The 23656-nt window shown below is 35.8% G+C and overlaps 1 protein-coding gene across 1 annotated transcript in view; it reads right to left on the bottom strand.

Annotated features, from left to right (window-relative positions):
- The window catches only part of UBR1 (ubiquitin protein ligase E3 component n-recognin 1), a 178133-nt gene that overhangs the window by 80423 nt on the left and 74054 nt on the right, over positions 1-23656 (bottom strand). Inside the window, exons 16-29 of the mRNA XM_032297878.1 lie at positions 21160-21340; positions 18380-18441; positions 17983-18093; positions 16784-16849; positions 16428-16529; positions 14425-14488; positions 11785-11909; positions 9962-10014; positions 8810-8912; positions 7645-7693; positions 7096-7250; positions 5043-5142; positions 3596-3696; positions 352-441 (exon numbers count right to left, since the gene is read on the bottom strand). Of these exons, the coding sequence (XP_032153769.1) occupies positions 352-441; positions 3596-3696; positions 5043-5142; positions 7096-7250; positions 7645-7693; positions 8810-8912; positions 9962-10014; positions 11785-11909; positions 14425-14488; positions 16428-16529; positions 16784-16849; positions 17983-18093; positions 18380-18441; positions 21160-21340 (1362 nt within the window). The remainder of the gene's footprint in view (positions 1-351; positions 442-3595; positions 3697-5042; positions 5143-7095; positions 7251-7644; positions 7694-8809; positions 8913-9961; positions 10015-11784; positions 11910-14424; positions 14489-16427; positions 16530-16783; positions 16850-17982; positions 18094-18379; positions 18442-21159; positions 21341-23656) is intronic.

Raw genomic sequence — 23656 nt, 5'->3', positions numbered from 1 at the left:
ACCATGTTGACCGGGATGGTCTCGATCTCTTGACCTCGTGATCCACCCGCCTCGGCCTCCCACAGTGCTGGGATTACAGGCGTGAGCCACCGCGCCCGGCCCAAAATATGGTATTTCTAATAGAGCTCTACTATATATCAATTTCTCCTGCTTTTGCAAAATACAAAAATTATACTAAGTGTCACGTACCATTAATCCCCGAAATATAGAAGCATAATGAATAAAAGATGGACAGATATCATATTCCTTACAATAAACAGGTTTCTCCTAACAAAAAGCAGCTCCCTTATACCAATAAAGTTCAAAGACAGAGATGAACATCATCATTATTACAGTGTTATTACAGTGTCATACCTCATCATTCTTAATAGATTCCAATCCTGATGTGGTTGCTACAATTAAACAAGACTTTTCTCTTAATCGCTTCACTGTGTCAAACATCTGTGAAAAACAGGTGAAACATTAAAAGATTTAGTTAGACTGTTGGACTGATCAAGAACAGAAACATTCACTAATCTGATTGTGGCATCATATCTCCAAACATCTTTCACTTAAACTATTTCAATATATAAAGTAAAAAAGTGACCATGACTGTGACAAACACCTGCCCTAGTCAATGAGCAATCTAGCTGAGGAGGAGGCCACTGGTAGCAGAATCAGTAGATTCGGCATGTAGCTGGGAGCATGTCTCTGTTAGCTTTCGAGGAATTTGCCAGGAAACAAAATTCTTTTTTAATTTAAAATAACATTTTTGTGCTAAAATACATAAAGACAAATATATAAAATGATGGCTGGATGTGTTGGCTCACATCTGTAATCTCAGCACTTTGGGAGGCCAAGGCGGGTAGACCACCTGAGGTCAAGAGTTAGAGACCAGCCTGGCCAACATGGCAAAATTCTGTCTCTACTAAAAATACAAAAATCAGTTGGGCGTGGTTGTCCACGCCTGTGATGCCTGCAACTTGGGAGGCTGAGGCAGGAGAATCTCTTGAACCCAGGAGGTGGAGGTTGCAGTGAGCTGAGACTGCACCCCTGCACTCCAGACTAGGCAACAGAGCGAGACCCTATCAAAAAAAAAAAAAAAAAGATACAAAATGAGAAGTAAAATTCTCCTCTTCCTGATTACAATGCCCCCCTCCAAAAGCAACAACTAAAATACAGACTACCAATATTTTTTCACAGGTAAAAATTATTAGAATATATAATTTTTATATTTACACCTATTTTTATTAAAAGAGAGTCTACCATACATACTCTTTCACACCTCCTTTTTTCACTTAATAATTTACCTTTGGAGACATTTCCACAACAGCTTATACAGAAATGTCTCATTCTTACAAATAAAGGTCAAGGTTTCACCATGCATGCATTTATTCGACAGTTTCACTCTGTCACCCAGGTTGGAGTACAGTGGCACAATTCTTGCTCACTGCAACCTCTGCCTCCTAAACTCATGCCATCTTCTCACCTCAGCCTCCCAAGTAGCTGGGACTAGAGGTGCACACCACTATACCCCTGGCTAATTTTTATATTTTTTGTAGAGATGGGTCTTTTCCACATTGTCCAGACTAGTCTTGAACTCTGGGCTCAAGCAATCCACCCAAAATGGCTTCCCAATGTGCTGGAATTTTAAGTGTGAGTCACTGTGCCCAGTAAAATTTATTTATATTTTGAAGGAACCTTGGTCTCATGAGGAAAAACTTCCCACAATGAACATTTACAACATAGCTTTAAATTAAGCATCTGGAGAGAGTATACTATGTTTTTAACAGCAGACATGTGTGATTTTAATATATATTAATAAAATTTAGCATTCTAATCGAAAATGAATTTTCAGGACTAGATCTGCAATTCATAACACCATCTCAATGGGATATGAAAGCTGAACTAAATGGTATCCCGATTTACTTATTAGTAGTTATTTACTTTCGTTTGATTTTCTATCTTAAAATTATTGGCTAGTTTAACAGAAATACTAAATACTCATAAAATCTACTTCAAGAATTTTGATATCATTATCTTATAGTTACATATCATTACATCAAGCTTAAAGGACTGTTTCTAATTAAGTACTAAAAAGAGCTGCCCTCTTAAAGTACAAATCAGTACCAACGATAAGAATGTTAAAAAAAGAACTACTCTATACATTCTAATTATCAAAACAATATTTAGCTATAAACATCAGAATATTTTAATGAATGTAATGAGTACAGAAGCTCCATAATCCTGGTTTCATGTTTCCATGTGAAGGATTTTCCATTAAAGTAACATTCCTGGCCTATCTCTCCCCTGCTTATTTAATTCACTCAACCCCAAAGGCAATGCTACCTACCCAATAAGCTCAAGCACCAAATCCAGGAGTCATCTTTGATTCCTTTTTTTCTGAAACAGAGTCTTGTTTTGTCACCCAGGCTAGAGTGCAGTAGTATGATCTCAGTTCACCACAACCTCCACCTCCCATGTTCAAGTGATTCTCCTGCCTCAGCTTCCTGAGTAGCTGGGCCTACAGGCATGCACCACAACATCTGGCTAATTTTTTATATTTTTAGTAGAAATGAGGTTTCACCACGTTGTCCAGGTTGGTCTCAAATTACTGACCTCAGGTGATGTGCCTGCCTTGGCTTCCCAAAGTGCTGGGATTACAGGCACAAGCCACCACGCCCGGCCTCATCTTTGATTTCTTGATTTCCTTCATCCCCCCCAATCAAACTGATCAGCAAGTACTATAGATTTTACCTCCACAAGCCTTCAACATAAACCTTAATCAGTTCAGATTCTTACAATCTGCATTTAGCCTAGGTCATGCTTATTTTATGCCAAAATTACTGCAATACTCTCCTAACAGTTTCCTTACTTGCATGCGTACCCTCTGTAATCCATTACTCCACAAGAGTCAACACCATCTTGCACAAATATAGATTAGGTCACTTAAAAACCTCCAATACTTTCCCACTGTCCTCAAAAATAAAATTTATCACTTTATGCTGGCTTATAAGGACCTATATGATCTGGCTCTAGCTGCCCATATGACCTCATTGCCTACCTTTCCATCCCTTATTCATTATGTTCCAGCCATACTGGCCTTCTTTCTGGCCACCACAGAGCTTTTGTAGTGCTGTTCCCCCTTCCTGGAGTACTGTTCCAGATTCTCCCAAGACTGACTCCATGGCATTCAGGTCTCAGCTCCAATGTCACCTTTTGAGAGAGGCCTTCCCTAATTACCCAAAGTAACCCCTTACTCATCTACTGAATTACCCTGATATTTTCTTGTTTGTTTGTTTAATGTCTGTCCCTCAGCTAGAGTATATGTTCCATGACAGTAAGCACCTTGTCTGTCTTGTTCCATCTAGAAATCCATAAATGAGCATGGCACATGGTATGTATTCAATGAAGTTGACTAAATAATGACAAAACAATAAATCTTAATTTTTAAAACTACATTAAAACATAGAAAAACAGAATTATTAACATAAAAAAGTGATAATGAAAAATCAGTAGTAAATGTCTACAATAGTATAGTGATTTAATTTTAGAAGCAAGTAGAGAATTCTTAAATATTTAAACCAAGATATGATCAATTTACTTTTTAGTTTACCTGAAGTAGCCATGTAATCATGTCCTTCTGGCCTTCTAACTGGGGAATTCCTTTCAGTTTTTCCAAAAGAATATGTATGTTCATGGCTGAACTTCCCAATCCTTTTTTAAAACACAAAATCACACATCATAAATATATATAATCACCTCCTGGTATCCTCAGGGGATTGGTTTCAGGTCCCCTACGGACATCAAAGTCCACTAATGCTCAATTCCTTTATATAAAATGGTGTATTATTTGCATAAAATCTACATACTTGCTTCTGTATGCTTTAAATCATCATCTCTAGATTACTTATAACGCCTAATACAATGTAAATGCTATGTAAATAGTTGTTAGATAACATTGTTTAGGGAATAATGACAAGAAAAAAGAAGTCTGTGCATGTTCAGTACAGTGGCAACCATCCTTTTTCTTTCTTCCCCCTGAATATTTTCAATCTGTGGTTGGTTGAATCCTTAGATGTGGAACCTGCAGACATGGAGGGTCGATTATGTCTTCATAATTATGTACAAATTATAATTTCTAGTAAACGTTATTTACATTGATAACCAAGGTTTGCCAATCAATCCCTTAACTACATTAATTTTTCAATGGATGAATCTGCAATTATGTGAAGTACTGGATTACAATGATATGATCTACTACATTTAAAAATGATGTATGAGAAAAACTTGAATTTAAGTCTCTCTCTTACATCTTTTACTGGCACTGCTAAGTGAAAGCTACCCTAAATATCTGTCTCTGGTCTTTCCTCCGCTTGACTCAACATCTAAGCAAAAGTGCTTAATGAGAAACAAAATTGCCAAAATATCAAAGTGGGGGATGTCCATAAACTGAATATGTTTTTGATGTCTTCAAGGATCTAAAAACTACAGCATGTAAATAGAAAATGTTAGTCTTCTATTGTTTTTATAATCAACATGCCTGGAATGTGCTTTGAAAAAACTATCTTTATCAGGTAGCTTTTATTAGAAATCTAATTTAAACCTATCCTTTTCTTCCAAGTTGAATACAATGTAAAATGAACGTTAGTTATTCAGATTTCTATCATTTAAAATTCAGAAACATTAATATCTCATATAGACATGTCAAGTGAATGCTATGGTTGACACAGCAGCAAATATTTGATAACACTGAGGTGAGTAATGAAAGTCAAAAAACACCAATATATGCAACCAAAAAAAAAAAAGTGGGGAGCACATGTAGTGAAAAGACTGTAGTAAAGACTACAGTAAGAGATTAAAACTATATGAATATGCTTGAAAATATCAGTTACAAAACTAAGAATGCTAGAAACGAACAAATTATTTCAGGGTTTCCTATGTCTTAAGGACTGACAGATTAAAACTCTATAAGATATAAACTTTCAGGACTGACAAATTACAACTCCTTAAGATCAAAACTTTCTATGATAAATGTGTTGAAGGGTGATACTCAAACATACTTGAAGCCTTATGATAAAAGTCAAATGTTACTTCTTCTTCAGGAGCTTTTTGAAGCTGTTGCTTCTCTTCTAGTAAACCCAATGCCAGAATATGAAAAGCCTGAAGGAGGAAAATAAGAGATCTTAAAAACTGGGCTTCTTCAGGTAAATATATTTTTAATTTAATTTTTATTTTTTTCAGAGACAGACCTCACTTTGTCACCCAGGCTGAAGTGAAGCAGGGCAATCCTAGCCTACTAAAGCCTTAAGCTCCCCGGTTCAAGTGATGCTCCTGCCTCAGTGTCCTGAGTAGCTGGGGACTAGAGGTGCACAGCACCATGCCCAGCTTATGGTATTTTTTGTTATAGACGGGGTCTCACTATGTTGACCAGGTTGGTCTCAAATTCCTGCGCTCAAGTGATCCTCCTGCCTCAGCTTCCCAAAGTGCTGTGATTACAGGTATGGGCTACCATGCCCAGCAAGGTAAATCTATTTTAAGGAGAAGTATAAAACTAAGCAATCTGATAAGTAAAAAAACACTCACATTAAGCAGTTCACAGAAAGAGAAATGAACACAGATATGAAAAATGTTCAACTTGGCCAGGTGCTGGTGGCTCACAACTATAATCCCAGCACTTTGGGAGGCCGAGGCAGGTGGATCACCTGAGGTCAAAAGTTTGTGATTAGCCTGGCCAACAAGGTAAAAACCCGTCTCTACTAGAAATACAAAATTAGATGGGCATGGTGGTGGGTGCCTGTAATCCCAGTTGCTGGGGAGGCCAAGGCAGAACAATTGCTTGAACCTGGGAGGCAGAGGTTGCAGTAAGCCAAGATGGTGTCAATGCATTCCAGCCTGAATGACAAGAGTGAAACTCTGACCAAAAAAAAAAAAAAAAAAAGTTCAACTTCACTTGAAGAAAAATGAGTTGAAACAAGATCATCCTATTTTTCACCTATTACAGTGGCAAAAATTTTAGCATTTAGTAAAATATAGAGCTGGCATAGGTATTGGGAAGTAGGCACTTTTGACCATACTGGTGATGGGAAAGTAAACTGGTTTAACATTTTTGGAGGGTAATTTGAAAACATTTATAAAAAATGTAAAGATATATACCAGCTACTTGGAATTAGTATGACAAATACACTCCCTTAAGTATGCAAAAATATTCATACAAGAAAGTATATTTTATTGTTCTTTGTTACAGCAAAGACCTAGAAACACCTGAATGTCTATTAATAGGAGACTACTTAAACACATCATATCCATATGATGGAATACGCAGCTATCAAAAATAGGTAGTTCTATACATGCAAAACTTTAATAATGCTTATATCCTATATAGGGCACTAGGACTCAGGGAGCGAAATTTTAACTTGATTTCAAACATATATGTATGGTTTATAATTTACTAGTGATTGTATTTATCAGTGTTATAAAAAAAATTGTGATACACATATGGCAGTGACAGCATTTAGAATCTGCAGACCAACAATATTCAAGGAAAACTGAAAATTTAGTTAGGCAGGTATAAATATAGAGTTACAACTACAATGACGTGGCATAATTAAGTAACATGTATTTATCTGTAACAGTAACAAGGAAAAATAGCTGCTTTCACTTTAGCTAATTCTTCTACCTCTAAAAATAATTACACTTATATCCATTTTACTAATGAGAAAATTATTATTTGCTACTTAAACAGAAAGTGGGGAAACCCAAGACTGAAGTCTAGACCCATCTTCAGACCTTTATTAACTGTCTCCTTATAATCCAAGTAAAACTAAAAATATAAAAAATCATGACAAAATAATAACATGTCAATTTATTAGCATGAGTACGCCTGTTTTTGTTTTCAAGGGTTTTATTAAACAGAAATGGTTCCCAAGAGTAAGGATGCTAAAAGCATGAGAATGTATCACTAAAAAAGTCTGTGGTATGTATAAGCTATTTTTAATGACCCCTACATTTCAGGTGCTTTAGATGCGGTTCCAACTGAAGTTATACCCAAGATATTCTCCAGATCCTCAAGAACTCTAGAACTTGATGTAGATAAAATATTTTAGGAAAACAAACCATTTGGAGCATCCCTTCGGTCCACAAGTTAGAATCTGTGTCTATTGCCCGCTCAAATACAGTCCTGAGAATGTACATCATGATATCACAGTTGAGAAGGTTAATCACTTTGCTGAAAGCAGGGCAGAATTCAGGAGGTGGTGGTGGTGGCAATGCTACAGGAAGTGGGGAATGGATGAGGAAAGAGACAAACAGGCACATTTTTATTTGGGTTTTACTACATACTAAATTGCAAATGTCAAAAAATAATAAATTACATGCAAAATAAGAGATGCTTTTTTGTTACCTTTCCAGTACTGAAAATATCAATGTTACATGTAATGTAAGTACTAAGTCAGCCACCCAAAATGAACATTTGCCATCAATTTAAAATTCAATCACTGCTGATATATACCACATCTTAATATGTGAATAAGAAGCAAAAAGTTCTTTGCACTTCCTTGAGTTGCCCACTCTCAAAAACCAACAAAGCCAAAAAACTATATGCTTCGCTGATACAAAACCACAGAAAATAGCCAAAATCAGTCAATTCAGAATCTCACTTTTTACCTTCATCTTTGTTTTCTTGTTTTCTCCTTTTCTTCTGCATATGTTCAGCCTATAAAAAAAAAAAACTATCATTAAGTATACTGCTTTGCAAGCACGAAACAAAAGACTTTAAAGCAGTCAGGAAAGACCCAACCACCTATTAAAATAGTTTATATAATGAAGCATGTATTCAAAATGCCTCTTTGTGCCAGAAACAAAATGGTGTTCTAGAGAAAACTAATGCAAAATAGATGAGGAATATTCCTCATCAAGAACTTAGTCTCCATTCTTTTCTACTGAAAATATTTACCTGTACCTATTATGTACAGGGTACTATGCTACGGGCTGTAAAGTATTTACTTTATAAGGACAAAGCCAGACATCACCTCAAGTAAGTGATCAAACTTAACATGATCTTTCATGGGACAAAAAGGCATATGTGCTTAATGATGTGATGCAATATGTCACTTACATAGCATTCTTGCCAAAAATTGTTTAACTTGAATCTATTCTGTACTCCATAGAAATGCCAATGTTATGAAATTTAAAAATGCAAAAGAATTATCCTTTAAGTGAATGGAGAACACTGGCCAGGCATGGTGGCTCACGCCTATGATCCCAGCACTTTGGGAGGCTGAAATGGGTGGATCATTTGAGGTCAGGAGTTCGAGACCAGCCTGGACAATATGGTCAAACCCCGTCTCTACTAAAAATACAAAAATTAGCTGGGCATGGTGGTGTGCACCTGTAGTCCCAGCTACTACTCAGGAGGCTGGGGCAGGAGAATCACTTGAACCTGGGAGGCTGAGGCTGCAGTGAGTCAAGATCGTGCCACTGCACTCTAGCCTGGGCAACTGAGCGAGGCTCCCTTTCAAAAAAAAAAAAAAAAAAAAAGGAGACTATAGAAACATGACAATTAAATGAGTGTGTGATAATAATGAAATGCATGATGCTTGACTGAATCCTCTTCCCAAGACAGCTATAAAGGACATATGTAGCATAATCAGGAAAATCTGAATATTGCCTGTATACTAGATAACATTACTGATTCAATTTTTATTTCTTGACATAATGCCCTCTATTAATAACAATCAGCATGAAACTGTAGAAAAAGTGAAAATTTTCTGTGGAGTTAGAAAGCATGAAGTATTTAGGTTTAGCTACTGAAAAGGATACTTTTTTCTACCTTGCTATGCTGGGTTTTGGAGTAATGGTAAAAGTACATATTGAAGTCTTTCAATGATTCATCTTTTAATTCATAAACTCCATGGCCTGATACACCTGGTTTCCTAGATGGAAAATACAAGATGAACTGTAGTGTTCATGAAGTATAAAATGCAGACAAAATAAAAACCTAAAAATCTAGAAGTCAAAATATACAGAGAAAAAATTATATCTCATTTAGTTTATAAATTCCATTCCAATAATAAAACTAAAAGCCTACATTGTAAACACAAAGCCTGATAACAGCTGTGTTTTGTAATAATGAAATTCAAACAAATCTGGAGAAGTCTGTTTTATGCTATGTAGAACTGATCCCATAACCTATCTCTAAAGCTTTTTAGAGATTTGAGTCTCTGAAGCCTAAAGTTTGTCTATTCAACTAAAGAAAACTTCATTGGCCTTAGACACTTCATTGTCTAAGGTCAAATCTAAAATAGTAGGGAGACATCATAACCTTAGCAATTTGGAAATGAAAATACAATGCCGAATCCTTTATACTATAAGGAAAAATCATTAAGGTCAAAAGGAGTACTTCATATTTGTTCTAAACATTAAATAGCTTTTGGTTTCTATCCAATCTCTAAGTCAAATATTTCACTGAACATTATTAGATCATAAGAAAAGCTATACCCTATTTTTAAAGTTATTTGAAACTAGTAATTTATCTGTAAACACAATACTGTATCAATTTTTCAAATTTCAAAGGTTAACACAATTAAATTTTTCTTTCTTTTATATACTTAAATGAAAATATAAAATGCTGTTTTAATTCTACTAGAGAAAAATCCAAAATTCGCATATAAAATAAAAATTTATAGAATAAACGAAATCATGGGTTCAAATTAATGGGAAAGAGACTATCCAAAAAGTCTGTTTACTATGTAAATAAATCATCTAATATCATAAAAGAATATTTCTCATTCACCTGCCAAAAACATTCATTTTATCAACAAACAGATACAAAGTGTCTACTGTGAGCCCCTCATTGCCATGCTTTCTAATCTGTGTTCCACTCTTATTCTTGGGAGTTCAGGTAAGAACTTCAGAAGTATTCAAAGTACAACAACAAGGATCAATCTACCTTTTAGAATAAGCATAAATATTAAGCACTTACTTAAATGTAGCCACTTTGTTTATGACATTCTCTAAGCCAGTTTCATTATTTTCCTGTCAAAACAATATTTTTGTCATTTTTACCTTCATATAGTGACTTCCACTTCTCTGTGAAGTGAAATACATTTTCAACTGCACCTCTGAAGTAAGTATTTTGTAAATAATAAAAGAAACACATCAATTTCCACTATTAAAAAATTAGGTCTAAAACCAATTATCTATGTTTTGGGAGTCCAACTTTGTAAGTGATAAGATGTATGTATAAACTGTTTAAGAAAGGTTATCTAAGTTTACCTTCATATGTGTGTATATGTATACACATAGATCTATGGCATACACACACAGTATTACCAATATTTCAAAGAAAAGAAGCTTTTCTTAATGTTGTATGTTTATCACCCACATCATTTATGCACATGCCCATGCTGTACTAATCCCTAAAATCAAGGTAACAAAATTATTGAGCTCCAACTAGTCACGTAGAGCAATACCCATGTCTGTATGTCCTATTATATTTTACCTTCTGCAATTATAATAGTTTTAATCTGACTGGCCTCATCTTTTCCTTAAAGAGGGTATACTATTTTTTTTACAAAGTCATTTTAAATCAAGATAAGGACCTAATCAAACTACTACAGTAAGCTCATAGATTCCTGTTGTCTTATAAAGATAAGAAATGTAACCTCCCTTAAAATATATATATATACTTGTGCCTTTCCGTGGCCAAGCACGGTGGCTCACATCTGTAATTTCAGTACTTTGGGAGGTCAAGGTGGGTGGATCACTTCAGGTCAGGAGTTTAAGACCAGCCTGGCCAAAATGGCAAAATCCCATCTCTACTAAAAATACAAAAATTAGCCGGGTGTGGTGGCGCGCACCTGTAATCCTAGCAACTCAAGAGGCTGAGGGAGGAGGATTGCTTGAACCTGGGAGGCGGCAGCTGCAGTGAACCAAGAGCCAAGATTGTGCCACTGCACTCCAGCCTGGGTGACAGAGCAAGACTTCGTCTCGTGCGTGTGTGTGTGTGTGTGTGTGTGTGTGTGTGTGTATCCCTATTCTACCTCTTTGGAAAGCCTTGACAGCACAGATAAGTATAATTATTTTTTAAGAATCATTTTTCTAACTCATATTCAAATCTTAAAGGGAAAAAATATGAGACTCATAACCTATAGAACTATTACTGCAGTATCTGTATACACAAAAATACAAATACCACTTGTGGTGGTCATGAGAATGCACCTTGCAGACCTCTAATTACAGGGAATAAATGACCACATGCCTCAACTGCTGTGCTCTGGTGAAACCGAGGCAAAGCTTCTCACCAGTCATTCCCAGACAATAGGCAAGGCAGAGATACTAATGCAGGCTTACTCTGGAACACATGGGAAGGCACAGATGGAAAGGCTGCCCAGCACTCTGGGATACTTCTATTTAACTTTCCTTCCCTCTTTACTTCACTGGGAATCAGATTTGCATCAGAATCTGATGGGCCCCCTTGTCGTTCCCAGATCCCTGGCCATTTTCCTTAATAAAAAAAACTTAATGTTTTGTCACGACATCTGCTTCTCAGAAGACCCATATTAACACATCACCCAGTCTCAGTACGTCAGGGAGTTCCCTTTTTACCTCTGGAATAATCTAAGTAAACAAAAAGTAAAGGAGTTTCACCCAGAATTAAAATTTATACCACTAAAGGATGAAAGTGATTGGTTTACATCTGTAAAGTAATAATATAGAACATTTTGCCTAAAATTTTGAAGTAGCTTCTTAAAAAAAACTCTATCATCTTGAGGCAAACAGAGATAAAATCAAAATCAGACTTACATTCTCAGGCAAATTTTTGGCAATGGCGCTGTGTGGCATAGGTTCAATGCAAAGCAAGTGAATAATTTCTCTCATTGTGACCTCTTCTTTGGTCACATTTCCTACTCCAGGTACATAGCGCTCACCTAGTTCAAATAATTAAAAATAAAAAGTAGAATAATTGTTTTCTACTTAAATCTCTCCCCATCAGAAGCACTTACAGAACACTGCATTAAATTAAGTTTGTAAGAGAGGGGCAAAAGTTATTTGAATGGGTTCCCAAATCTGAACAAGAATCTATGTTGAAAGAGGGGGAAAACTGAAGTGACTTGAAATTAGCTAAGTGTCTTGGCTAACTTATACACATATACACAGACACACAGACACATACGTATACATACACATACACATACTCACACATTATAAATAAGGCCCCTCAAATAAATTAGCATGTGTTTCTAATCCAGAACACATGGCAGATGGCATCTGAATGAGCAGTGGCCATCACTGAATAGTTTTTCTTTCAAGATCTTCCTCAATTTTGTATCTACTTGTTATTTAAGAAAGAACAAAGGGAAAACTGAAAAACAAAATACTTAAAAATGTCTTTATGGGTTAAATGACAAAACAGTAATATGTATTAGGAATGAATGGTGTTGTGAAAATGCCTACAAGGTCAGATTTCCATTTTTCATCAATATAAACCACCAAATGCAGGGGAAAAAATAGCTAACATAAGTATGGGAGCTTCACTGATGTCAACAGCATCTAATTCCTATTGCCTTAAGAAGGCTTACAATATCTGGCCTTATATCACCACTGATTTTCAACACTACAGTATTTGTACAAAGACCTATCATATTTACAAGAGGGTTACTAAGAAAGAAACCCCTTGCTTAAGAGATTTGATGAATTCTACAAATTTGCCAAAGAATGACTTTTTGTTAAGTGAATTTGTTTCCAACATACTTATTCTGCTTTACATTTGTAAAGCATTTTGTAATTTTTATAATTTTTCACCAAAAACAGTATCCCCTAGAATTTTAGTACTAGAAGAAACCTTAGAGATCGTGTAGGTTACCTCCACATTTTACAAATCAGGAATATAAGGCCAAAATAATGCAACTGCATGTTTTTAAAAGCTAGTAGCAAGGCCAAGACTAGAGCTCCTGATTCTTAATCCAAATATTTTTTCATATTTTAATTTTAATCAGAAATATAATTTTTTAAACAAAAATGTTGATTCCTGAAAGTAACGATCTTAACACTCATGAACAGAAAAAGTATTAACTAAAAAGCAAATCACAAGAAAAACAATAAATTTGGGCAAACACAATATAGTAAAATAATAGTAAATAAAACAGTAAAATTAAATATAGTAAATAAAAATAGTAATAAAATAAAAAAGTAAAAATAAAAGTAAAAAAATAGTAAAACAGTAAAATTATACTACAATATTAGAAATTCTTCATACAGTACTCTAAGGACAAATGCAAAAGTTCCCCTTGAGTTTTCATAATTTGATAAAGTATATAATCAATTTTTAATTCTTTTATACATTTTTAATTCATCCATTTTTTCCAATCTGTTTGTTACTGGTCTATTCTGGACAGGAAGAATTAGTGGTCTGAAAGGTTTAAGTCTCACCCAGCAATAAAGCCTTACTTCCCTTTCTGCTGAGACATGTAGCTAGTCTGGCAACTAGCTCTCTGACAAACAAGTAAAAATGAACCCATTTTTACAGACTTAGCTAACAGCTCTAATCCCCACTAAACAACTATTCAAACAAAGGAGTGTTTGTTGCAGTAAAGTAAATAACAAAAGCCAGAATGAGAAGTCAAGAACAAGATGATGGCAATGAATGTACCCAGCTGGTAAAATCAACAGACTATGACATAGCATATATTTGTATTCAGTAGGTTAGAACACAGTGTTCCTGCAAGGAATATTTATATTAATCTCAACCAAATTATAAGACACATTCTATGGATCAATGTCATAAGTTGATAAACATTATTTCTGGCAAAGAACACTCTTTTTCTTTTCTCTAAGTAAACTTAACAAAGCTAAGTATGACCAATATTAGCACAAAATAATTGAACAGAATAGGATGAAAATATAGTTTACTTAGACCAATGATATATATAAAATTTTTAACACTAAATGAACTCCAAATATGTCAAAACAAATTTACAAATCAGGTAGGAAAAATAAAGATGTAACATCTGTACTTTTATGAAGGTGATTTTCTAAATGCAGTATTTGACTGAGGAGTAAACGATCACTTATAGTTCATATAAATGGTCTCTGTAAAAAGTAACCCATGGACCAGGCGCAGTAGCTCATGCCTATAAGCCCAGCATTTTGGGAGGCTAAGGTGGGCGATTATGAGGTCAGGAGTTAGAGATCAGCTTGCCCAGCATGGTGAAACTCCAACTCTACTAAAAATACGAAACATTAGCCAGGCATGGTGGCGTGCACCTGTAATCCCAGCTACTTGGGAGGCTGGGGCAGGAGAACTGCTTCAACTCAGGAGGCAGAGGTTGCAGTGAGCCAAGATCGCGCCACTGCACTCCAGCCGAAGCGACAGAGCAAGATTCCATCTCATAAAAAAAAAAATTAATCCATGTTCTATGTCAAAATATTGTGTTTTAATCTTACCCACAATATAGATGAGGACCTGAAGCATTTCTTCTATTAATGTATTATATTGTTTAATCAAATCCTACAGAATTGAAAAAGAATAAATTAGTATGGAAGAACCAAAAATCTCCATAAAACATGCATTTCTGGATCAGACTCATGGTCCATCCAGTTCAGTATTTTTTCACCCAGTGCAGTATTTGTGTATGTGTATGTGCACAGCACAAATAGTTACAAGGTGAAGAGTTCCCTTTTTTGACATCAAATTCAACAATATCTGGCATATAATTGTTAAATACTGTCATTGTTTTCATTCTTATTATCCCCTGCATAGTCACACGTCAGCACACTAATGCTAATCTTTAATTCGTCCTCTATTACTGGCTGCCTTCTTATCTGGGGTAGTGAGAAAGCGCCTTCAAATACATACCCAACAGCTATGCTGAGAGTATCCTTCTCTAATACACCCCTCATTTAAACACTATTAAATCAGATATTGATTTTCACTAAGTATAAAACACAACTAAAAATTAGCTCTGCATTTTACATCCTATTCATGTTAGCCCTTTGCAAGTAACTTCTATTTTTTCATTTAAAAAGTTTTTTTTATGCATTTATTATTTTTCCAAAGAAACTTTACCAGAAGAAGTAACTTCTCATTTGAAAGAACAGAGTAATGAGATTTCATGAATTCAAAGTAGTTAAGGATTACTTTATAGGCAAATATTAATTCAAATATTAAAACAATAAAGATGTGGGCGGGCACAGTGGTTCATGCCTATAATCCTAGCACTTTGGGAGGCTGGGGCGGGCACATCACTTGAGCTCGGGAGTTTGAGACCAGCGTGTCCAACAAGGTGAAACCTCGACTCTATTAAAAATACAAAAAATTAGCTGGGCTTGGTGGCTCATGCCTGTGGTCCCAGCTACTCAGGAAGCTGAGGCAGAAGAATCGCTTAAATGGGAGGGGGAGGTTGCAGTGAGTCAAAATTGTGCTGCTGCACTCCAGCCTGGGCAACAGAGTGAGACTCTGTCTCAGAAACAAATAATAAATAAAATAAAATTTGTATATTACTTCTGAGACAACAAAGATTAAAATACCAATGTCATTATAGATGTATATATTGCACAAGAGAGCTTAAATAGGAATTTCTGAGAGCAATTTAACAATATGTATTAAGAGTCTTAAGAAAAAGTATGTTGTTTTATCCAACAAATCCACTTATGAAAATGTATCTTAACAAAATAGTTAGACAAGTGTTTAAACACTGAGCTACAACTGTTTATAAGACCAACCAACTTCTCAAAAATAAATAAATAAATAAAATAAAATCAGCCTGGCCAACATAATGAAATCTTGTCTACTAAAAATACAAAGATGAGCAGAGCATGGTGGCTAGTCTCAGCTACTCAGAGGCTGAGGCAGGAGAATCACTTGAACCCTGGAGGCAGAGGCTGTGGTGGACCAAGATCACACCACTGCACTCCAGCCTGGGCAACAGAGCAAGACTCCATCTCAAAAATAATAAATAAATAAATAAATAAATAAGCAACCAACTAGAAAGACCTCTTCAGTAACAGACTTTAAAGTATAATGCATCATATAGTGTAACCCTATATAATTATTTAAAATGATGATATAATTGCATATTTATTTCATGACAAGATGAAAAACCTTTGGCAATATGTTAAGCATAACAAGCAGATTACACAACAGCACATACAGAATGATACAATTTTTGCTTTAAAAACAAGAAAGACACCAAAACCTTAAAAGTGATCATTTCCAGGAAGCAGTGTTTTTCATGTGATTTTTTTGTGAACCTACATATTCTAATTTTTCTAGATTAAAAAGATTGTATGTGTGTACATATGTGTGCTATATATATCCATGTCATTTCAGGAGGTATGCATTAAGAATAACTTTTAAAATATGACTAAATATGACGGAAATAAAATATGACTCAAACAGTAACAATATTTTCTTTAAAATTAATTCACATAATTTATAGGTTCTGTACCTGGTCTTTTGTAGATACCGTCTTGTTAAAAGCCTCGGCAAGTTCATACCTCTGAAGTACCAGTAACAAGAACTTATTGGGATCCATTAAAGATGCACCAATCTGTGAAAGAAACCCAGCATCATATTTCTTGTGTATTGTACGGAGAAACATTGTGTCTCTTGTAGGACTGTCAGAAAATTATGAAGTTTGTAGAAGATAATGAAATAGAATACTCCCTTCTATTTCTATGACGTCATATTCAGTTTAATGGTGAGAATATTTTAAGTTAAAAATAATTACATTATCTTCTCTTATTATAAAGAACTTAAAAAGGAAGATTAAGACACAATATCAGAAACAATTTAAATAGGTACCTGAAGCATGATGATATCTTTATCGTACATTTCTTCTCTGCACTTAACGTCTTGGTAATAAAACACCTATAAAACAGCAGATGGAATAAAGGCTAAAAGAATTATTTCAAGCAAATTTCTCAAGAAAACCTATCCTTAAAACTGTTTCTAAGCTAGAAACTCCTTAGTGGCAAAAAATAAGTTGTATATCCATGAATCATTTAAAGGGACTTGTGAGGATGAAGAAATACGGCATGAAATCACTTCAGAATTAAAAATGTTCTATATTAGTTATTACTCTCATGTATAAAAAAAGAATTTATTTTCCCTAAGTTTAAAATACCTACTTTAATAAAAGTAAACCAATCAATCATAATATCATTTTTTCTTTTTTTAAATTTTAAGTTCCGGCATACACATGCAAGACGTATAGGTTTGTTATGCAGGTAAACACATAATACCATTTTTCTTCCAAGTGGTAGCTTTACAAGACCTATTTCCCCACCTTTTAAGAAAAGCAAGGTCAGGCGCAGTGGCTCACGCCTGTAATCCCAGCACTTTGGGAGGGAGGCAGAGGCGGATCACCTGAGGTCAGAACTTCAAGACCAGACTGGCCAACATGGTGAAACCTGGTCTTTACTAAAATTACAAAAATTAGCTGGGCATGGTGGCACATGCATGTAGTCCCGGCAACTCGGGAGGCTGCGGCACAAGAATCACTTGAACCCAGGAGGTAGAAATGGCAGTGAGCTGAGATAGCACCACTGCACTCCACAGCCTGGGCAATAGAGGGAGAGTCTGTCTCAAAAAAAAAAAAGAAAAGAAAAAAAGAAAAGCACTACTCCATATTTACTCTAAAATAGAAGACAAAATTACAAGGTGGCCTTCAATTAAGACAGATGGTGGAAAGACTAAAGGCCTCTAAGTAAGGTAATTCGCAGAAAAGAACTATGTATCAGGGAGGCCCCTGGTGGTACTATTGGCTTTCACCTAATTTATCATACAAGCACCCTAGTTTCTTATAATTCAGATGGGATACACAGTAAATAGGATAGGAGAAATGTCTATATAGTTCCTAGAACTTTTGTTTCTAAGAGTTTATATAAGAGAATAATAGCAAATACTCAGTAAAATCCAGGGACATGGGGTAAAATTATGTAAGAGGAAAATAATTGGAAAATGAACACATTCATAAATATGAATAATAGGCTTTGACATACCTGGCTAATAAGAGACAGCCCATTTCTTCGCCACATCTCAGCAACAACCTGGGCAACCAACACCAGACAACGTAAAGGATATTCCACTAGTACCTCTACTTGAAAGTCCTCCTGAAATAGAGTAAGGTCAATTTTATCATTTCTCAGGGCTTGGATGTATCTCCAAGTTAGGGCACTACATATTTTTCAGTTTTCTCATGTGTAAAACAGAAGAGCTAGCACTAGATGATGTCTAAGTCCCTGTGATTCAGATTACAATATACTATATGAAGATGTAAAATTACCAAATAGGAATTATTCAGGTAGGTTTCCAAATATTATTTTCCTTCTTGTCCATCAACCAAGAGGTATTCAGAAATAGAACACAAGCAAATCAATACTTAGTAGAATCACTTACAAAAGACACAAATTCATGCAGTCTTGAAATGGCACCCAGCCTGCTTAAACGTACATGAAGACCTAAAGTTAAAAAAAAAAAAAAGAAAAATGAGAAAACAAACCCAATTTGTTAACTAGTTAACTCATCAAGTTTAAAAATCTGTGTAATTTGGCCGGACACAGTGGTTTAGAAATTTGTGTAATTTGGCCGGGCACAGTGGCTCACGCCTCTAATCCCAGCACTCTGGGAGGCCGAGGCAGGCAGATCACCTGAGGTCAGGAGTTCAACGACTAGCCTGGCCAACATGGTGAAACCTGCTTTCTACAAAAATACAAAAATTAGCCAGGCATGATGGTAGGTGTCTGTAATCCCAGCTACTTGGGAGGCTGAAGCAGGAGAATTGCTTGAACCTGGGAGGCAGAGGTTGCAGTGAGCCAAGATCGTGCCACTGCACTCCAGCCTGGGCGATAGAGTGAGGCTCTGTCTCTTAAAAAAAAAAAAAAAAAAAAAAAAAAACAACTTATGTGATTTAAAGTATGTTTACTGAGTTTAGAAATTATACTCTAGAATGCAGATTGTTGATTTCTAATTTTGAAACACAATATTACTAACATATTTAAAATCCTACACTGTGCAAGGTGTGCTCATAACTTATATAAAAATAACATACTGTCTCTCAAGATATGTTTACTGCTTTTAGCCAAGCATCAAAAGAAATAAAAATTACCAGTTAAAACAATTCTTTAAGCATGGGGGGTTGGGGGGAGAAAAAAAAATGAAAATTTATCCAAGTATTTTTTAATAAAAATAAAAGCAACATAAAATCCCATGATGTCAATTATACCATATATAAACATTAACTCAAAATGGATCAAAGACCTTAAACACAGGTTTAAATATAGGGGCTAAAACTAAAAAATAAAACTCAAAGAAAACATAGGGAAAGTCTTCATAACATTAGATTTGACAGTAAGGTTTTGGATACGACACCAAAACCACAGGCAACAAAAGAAAAAAATAGATAAACTGGACTACAACAAAAACACCTGTGAGGCCGGGTGCGGCGGCTCACGGCTGTAATTCCAGCACTTTGGGAGGCTGAGGCGGGTGGATCACAAGGTCAAGAGATCAAGACCATCATGGCCAACATGGTGAAACCCCATCTCTACTAAAAATACAAAAAATTAGCCGGATGTGGCTACACATGCCTGTAATCCCAGCTACTTGGGAGGCTGAGACAGGAGAATTGCTTGAACCCAGGAGGCGGAGGTTGCAGTGAGCCGAGAATGCGCCATTGCACTCCAGCCTGGGCAGCAAGAGCGAAACTCCGTCTCAAAAAAAAAAAAAAAAAAAAAATCTTTGTATCAAAGGATACCATCATCAACAGAGTAAAAACGCAACCCCCAGAATGGGAGAAAATATTTATAAATCACATGTCTGTAAACAGTTATTATCTAGAATTAGATGGGCAGAACACTTGAATAGATAGTTCTCCAAAGATATACAAATGGACAATAAACAAGTGAAAAGCTGATCAAAATCACTAATCACGAGGGGCAATGCCTATCTATCAAAAGCACATGAGATACCACTTCATATCCATTAGAATGATTATTAACGGAGGTGTAGGGAGAAAAAATATCAAGTGTTGTCAAGGATGTAGATAAACTGGAATCCTAGTGCATGCTGGTGGGAATGTAGAATGGTATAGCCACTAAGAAAAACAATATGATGGTTCCTCAAAAAACTAAAAATAGAATTCCCAAATAATCCAGCAATTTCATATTTGGGTATATACCCAAAAAACTGAAAACAAGGACCTGAACAGATACTTCTATACCCATGTTCATAACAGGATTATTCATAACAGCCAAAAGGTAGTACAACCCAAGTGTCCATCAATGGATAAGTGGATGAACAAAATGTGGTATATCCATACAATGGAATATTATTCAGCCTTTTTAAAAAAGGAAATTCTGGCACATGCTACAACATAAACCTGAGGACATTATGTTAGATCAAATAAGCCAGTCGCAAAAGGATAAATACTGTATGAGTCCATTTATAATAGGTACCAAGAGTAGTCAAATTCATAGACACGGAGAGCAGTAGTTACTAGTGGGTATGGGGAAGGGGCAATGGGGAGGTATTGCTTAATAGTAAGATTATTCTATTTCAGTTTTAGAAGTTTCATTTTTAGAATATAAAAACCTTCTGGAGAAGGATGATGGTGATAGTTGAAGAATAATGTAAATATACTTAGTGCCACTGAACTGTACACTTAAAAATGGCTAAAATGATAAGTTTTATGTCATGTAATTTTCTCATTATTAAAAATATAAATATATACACTTCAATAAAGCTGTTTTTAACAAACCCTGACAAATGAATGGCCAATTTACATGAAAATGCAAATGATTAAGAAGAATCTATGATTTCTTCCTTTTAGTGATAAAGAATGATACAGATAATACACTAGTGAAATTGGTCAGAATGGAGGGTTAGAAACCAGCAACCAGATTTTAATATATTTGAATTTGGGTGGGAGATGAGTTACCACATTAGTGGTATAAGAATCCATAAGTCGACTCAGATAAAACAAAGCCCAGGTAAATAAGCATCTTTAAATAGATGTTCTGGTGACAGCTCCTTGAAGGATAGTGACAGCCCTTAAGTGCAGTATCTGACCTGAGCATGTCTGTACATAATGAGCACAGAATAAAAATAGAAATGATTCTACTAAATGGGTATCTGGAAACAAAGCTAATAGGTATATGCAAAAAGGAATAAACACTCACCAGCAAGAGTCCTAGAAAGCGGCAGATGTATGCTTACAAGATCCTCAGATACTCTGTAGGACTTCGTTTCCAAACTATGTCCACAGAATTGTACTATTGTCTTGCTACTAGACATGAAACTTGTACTGCACCTCATCACAGCTTTGTGACATTCTTTATAAGCCACAAGTAAGAGTTCTTCCTAAGAGGAAAATAATACAAAAAGTTGACAAGTTGTCTACTTCAACACCTTATTTTTTTTCAGATAGGCTGTCCTGTGGCCCAGGCTGGAGTACATGGCATGATCATAGCTCACTGCGGCCTCAACCTCCTGGGCTCAGGTGATTCTCCCACCTCAGCCTCTTGAGTAGCTGGAACTACAGGCACATGCCACCATGCCCAGGTTTTATTTATTTTTTGTAGAGGCAGGATCTCTGCATGTTGCCCAGGCTGGTTTTGAACTCCGGGGCTCAAGTGGTTTGCCCACCTTGGCCTCCCAAAGTGCATGAGCCACCATGCCCAGCATAACACACATCATTCAATACTTACTAAATATGAGTGGAAAATTGTACTAAGGCTACCTCCACAGGATCTGCAAACTTGTAGGAAATATAAGATATATCCATATATTCACTTATAATCAAATAAAAAATCAGCACTAAGTAAATGGTACAAACTAATTGCTCTAAGAGGGTTTAAAAAAAAAAGAATCACAAAGAATTGGGAAGACATATTTGTGAAAGCAGCTTCTGATGGGACCTAAAAGAATATGCAGATTTTAAGTATGAGGAAAGAGAAGCAGAAGATAGCATTCTAAGGAGAAATGTAGAATAAAGAAAGACAAAAATAAGAGAAATACAACTCCTATTCAGGCAGTGGAGAGAAATAAAGCGTAAATGAAAGGATTTATGGATGAAATTAACAAGCATTTCAACTGTAAATGTGTCTTGACACAGACATGTGACTACACTGATGAAGTCTGCGGTGTAATAATGTAATTAACACACTGCTTCAAGAAGAATTAATGTGGGTCATTGAAGACCCACTGAAGATGGTAGATTGGAGACGATAAAGTTAGGAGATATAGAAACCAACAGAGAGATGACTATAAATTGATAAGGGTCTGAACTAGGGTGGGGCCGTCACAAAAGTAAAGAATGAACCTATAGAAAATAAGTTTGGATTATAAAATAAATTTGGGATAAGAAAGAATAAAATCTGGGTGAACACAGTAGGAAGAGAGATGTTAAAGATCACTCTCTTAAGGATAGTATTTCTCATTTTATCTTGAAAAAGGAACTCCACGGTCAAACAGATGGAAACATCCCTCTCAAAAATCAACATACTGACTAACTATAGGGTTTTAGAAATTCAGTAGCTTGCCAGGCGTAGTGGCTCACGCCTGTAATCCAAGCACTTTGGAGGCCAAAGCGGGAGGATCGCCTGAGGTCGGGAGTTCAAGACCAGCCTGACCAACACGGTGAAACCCCGTCTTTAAAAAAAAAAAAAAAAAGAAAGAAAGAAAAGAAATTCAGTAGCTTTAAAAAAAAAATCCTTTTTGTGTAACCTAACATTTCTGAATCTTATGTGAACCCTGAACATTTTTCCCTTCAACAACTTGTTGGCATTGAATATATTCTGGACTTGTGTTTCCTACTTTTTTATCAGCTATAAGAATATAGTGGCTCTGGGATTTCCCATATGGATAAATTTAATAGTAGCATCACTAATAAAACAAGGATAATCAAAATGAGAAAACGCAAGTTGGAAGCGGAGGGCAGCAGGTCTATTAAAAATATTCTGAGTTTAAGGTCAGGTGTGGTGGTTTCATGCCTATAATCCCAGCACTTTGGGAGGTCAAAGAAAGAGAATCACTTGAAGTCAGGAGTTTGAGACTAGCCTGGGCAACATAGCAAGACCTTGTCTCTGCAAAAAATAAAAAAATTTAAAAAATTAGCTAAGTGTGGTGGCATGTGCCTCAAGTCCCAGCTACTTCGGAGGCTAAGGTGGGAGGATCATGTGAGCCCAGGTCAAGGCTGCAGTGAACCACGACAACGCCACTGTACTCCAGCCTGGGTGACAGAGCAAGACCCCGTCTCTAAAACACATACACACACACACACACACACACACACACACACACCCACCCACACACCCACCCACCCCCTAAGATCTAAGCAGGAATGTCTGGCACACAAACAGAAGTGACACTGTACCTTAACAGGGTCACCCTATGAACTTTTAACTAAGTGGTAGAAATACAAGAGAAGAGTAAAGAATGTAAGATATACACACTTACCATCAAAGTAAAAAAAACTTTAAGCACCATGTAAATGGGACAAACTAATTGCCCTAAGATGGCAAAGAAAAGAATCACAATTAATTAGGAAGACATATTTGTGAAAACATATTTCTGTAAGACAGAGAAGAGAGTATTGGGGAATGTCTCTTTTAGCAGGCAGAAGGTACCAGAAAAAAGGCAATCACTGACTGAAACAGGTCATCAATTATAAAAGTA

This window comes from Sapajus apella, unplaced genomic scaffold, assembly GCF_009761245.1.
Source record: "Sapajus apella isolate SASKATOON/1434 unplaced genomic scaffold, GSC_monkey_1.0 scaffold37, whole genome shotgun sequence".
Taxonomy (NCBI): Eukaryota; Metazoa; Chordata; class Mammalia; order Primates; family Cebidae; genus Sapajus; species Sapajus apella.
Note: the sequence above shows the minus strand (reverse complement) of the source record. Positions and strands in the feature narration are given on the sequence as shown.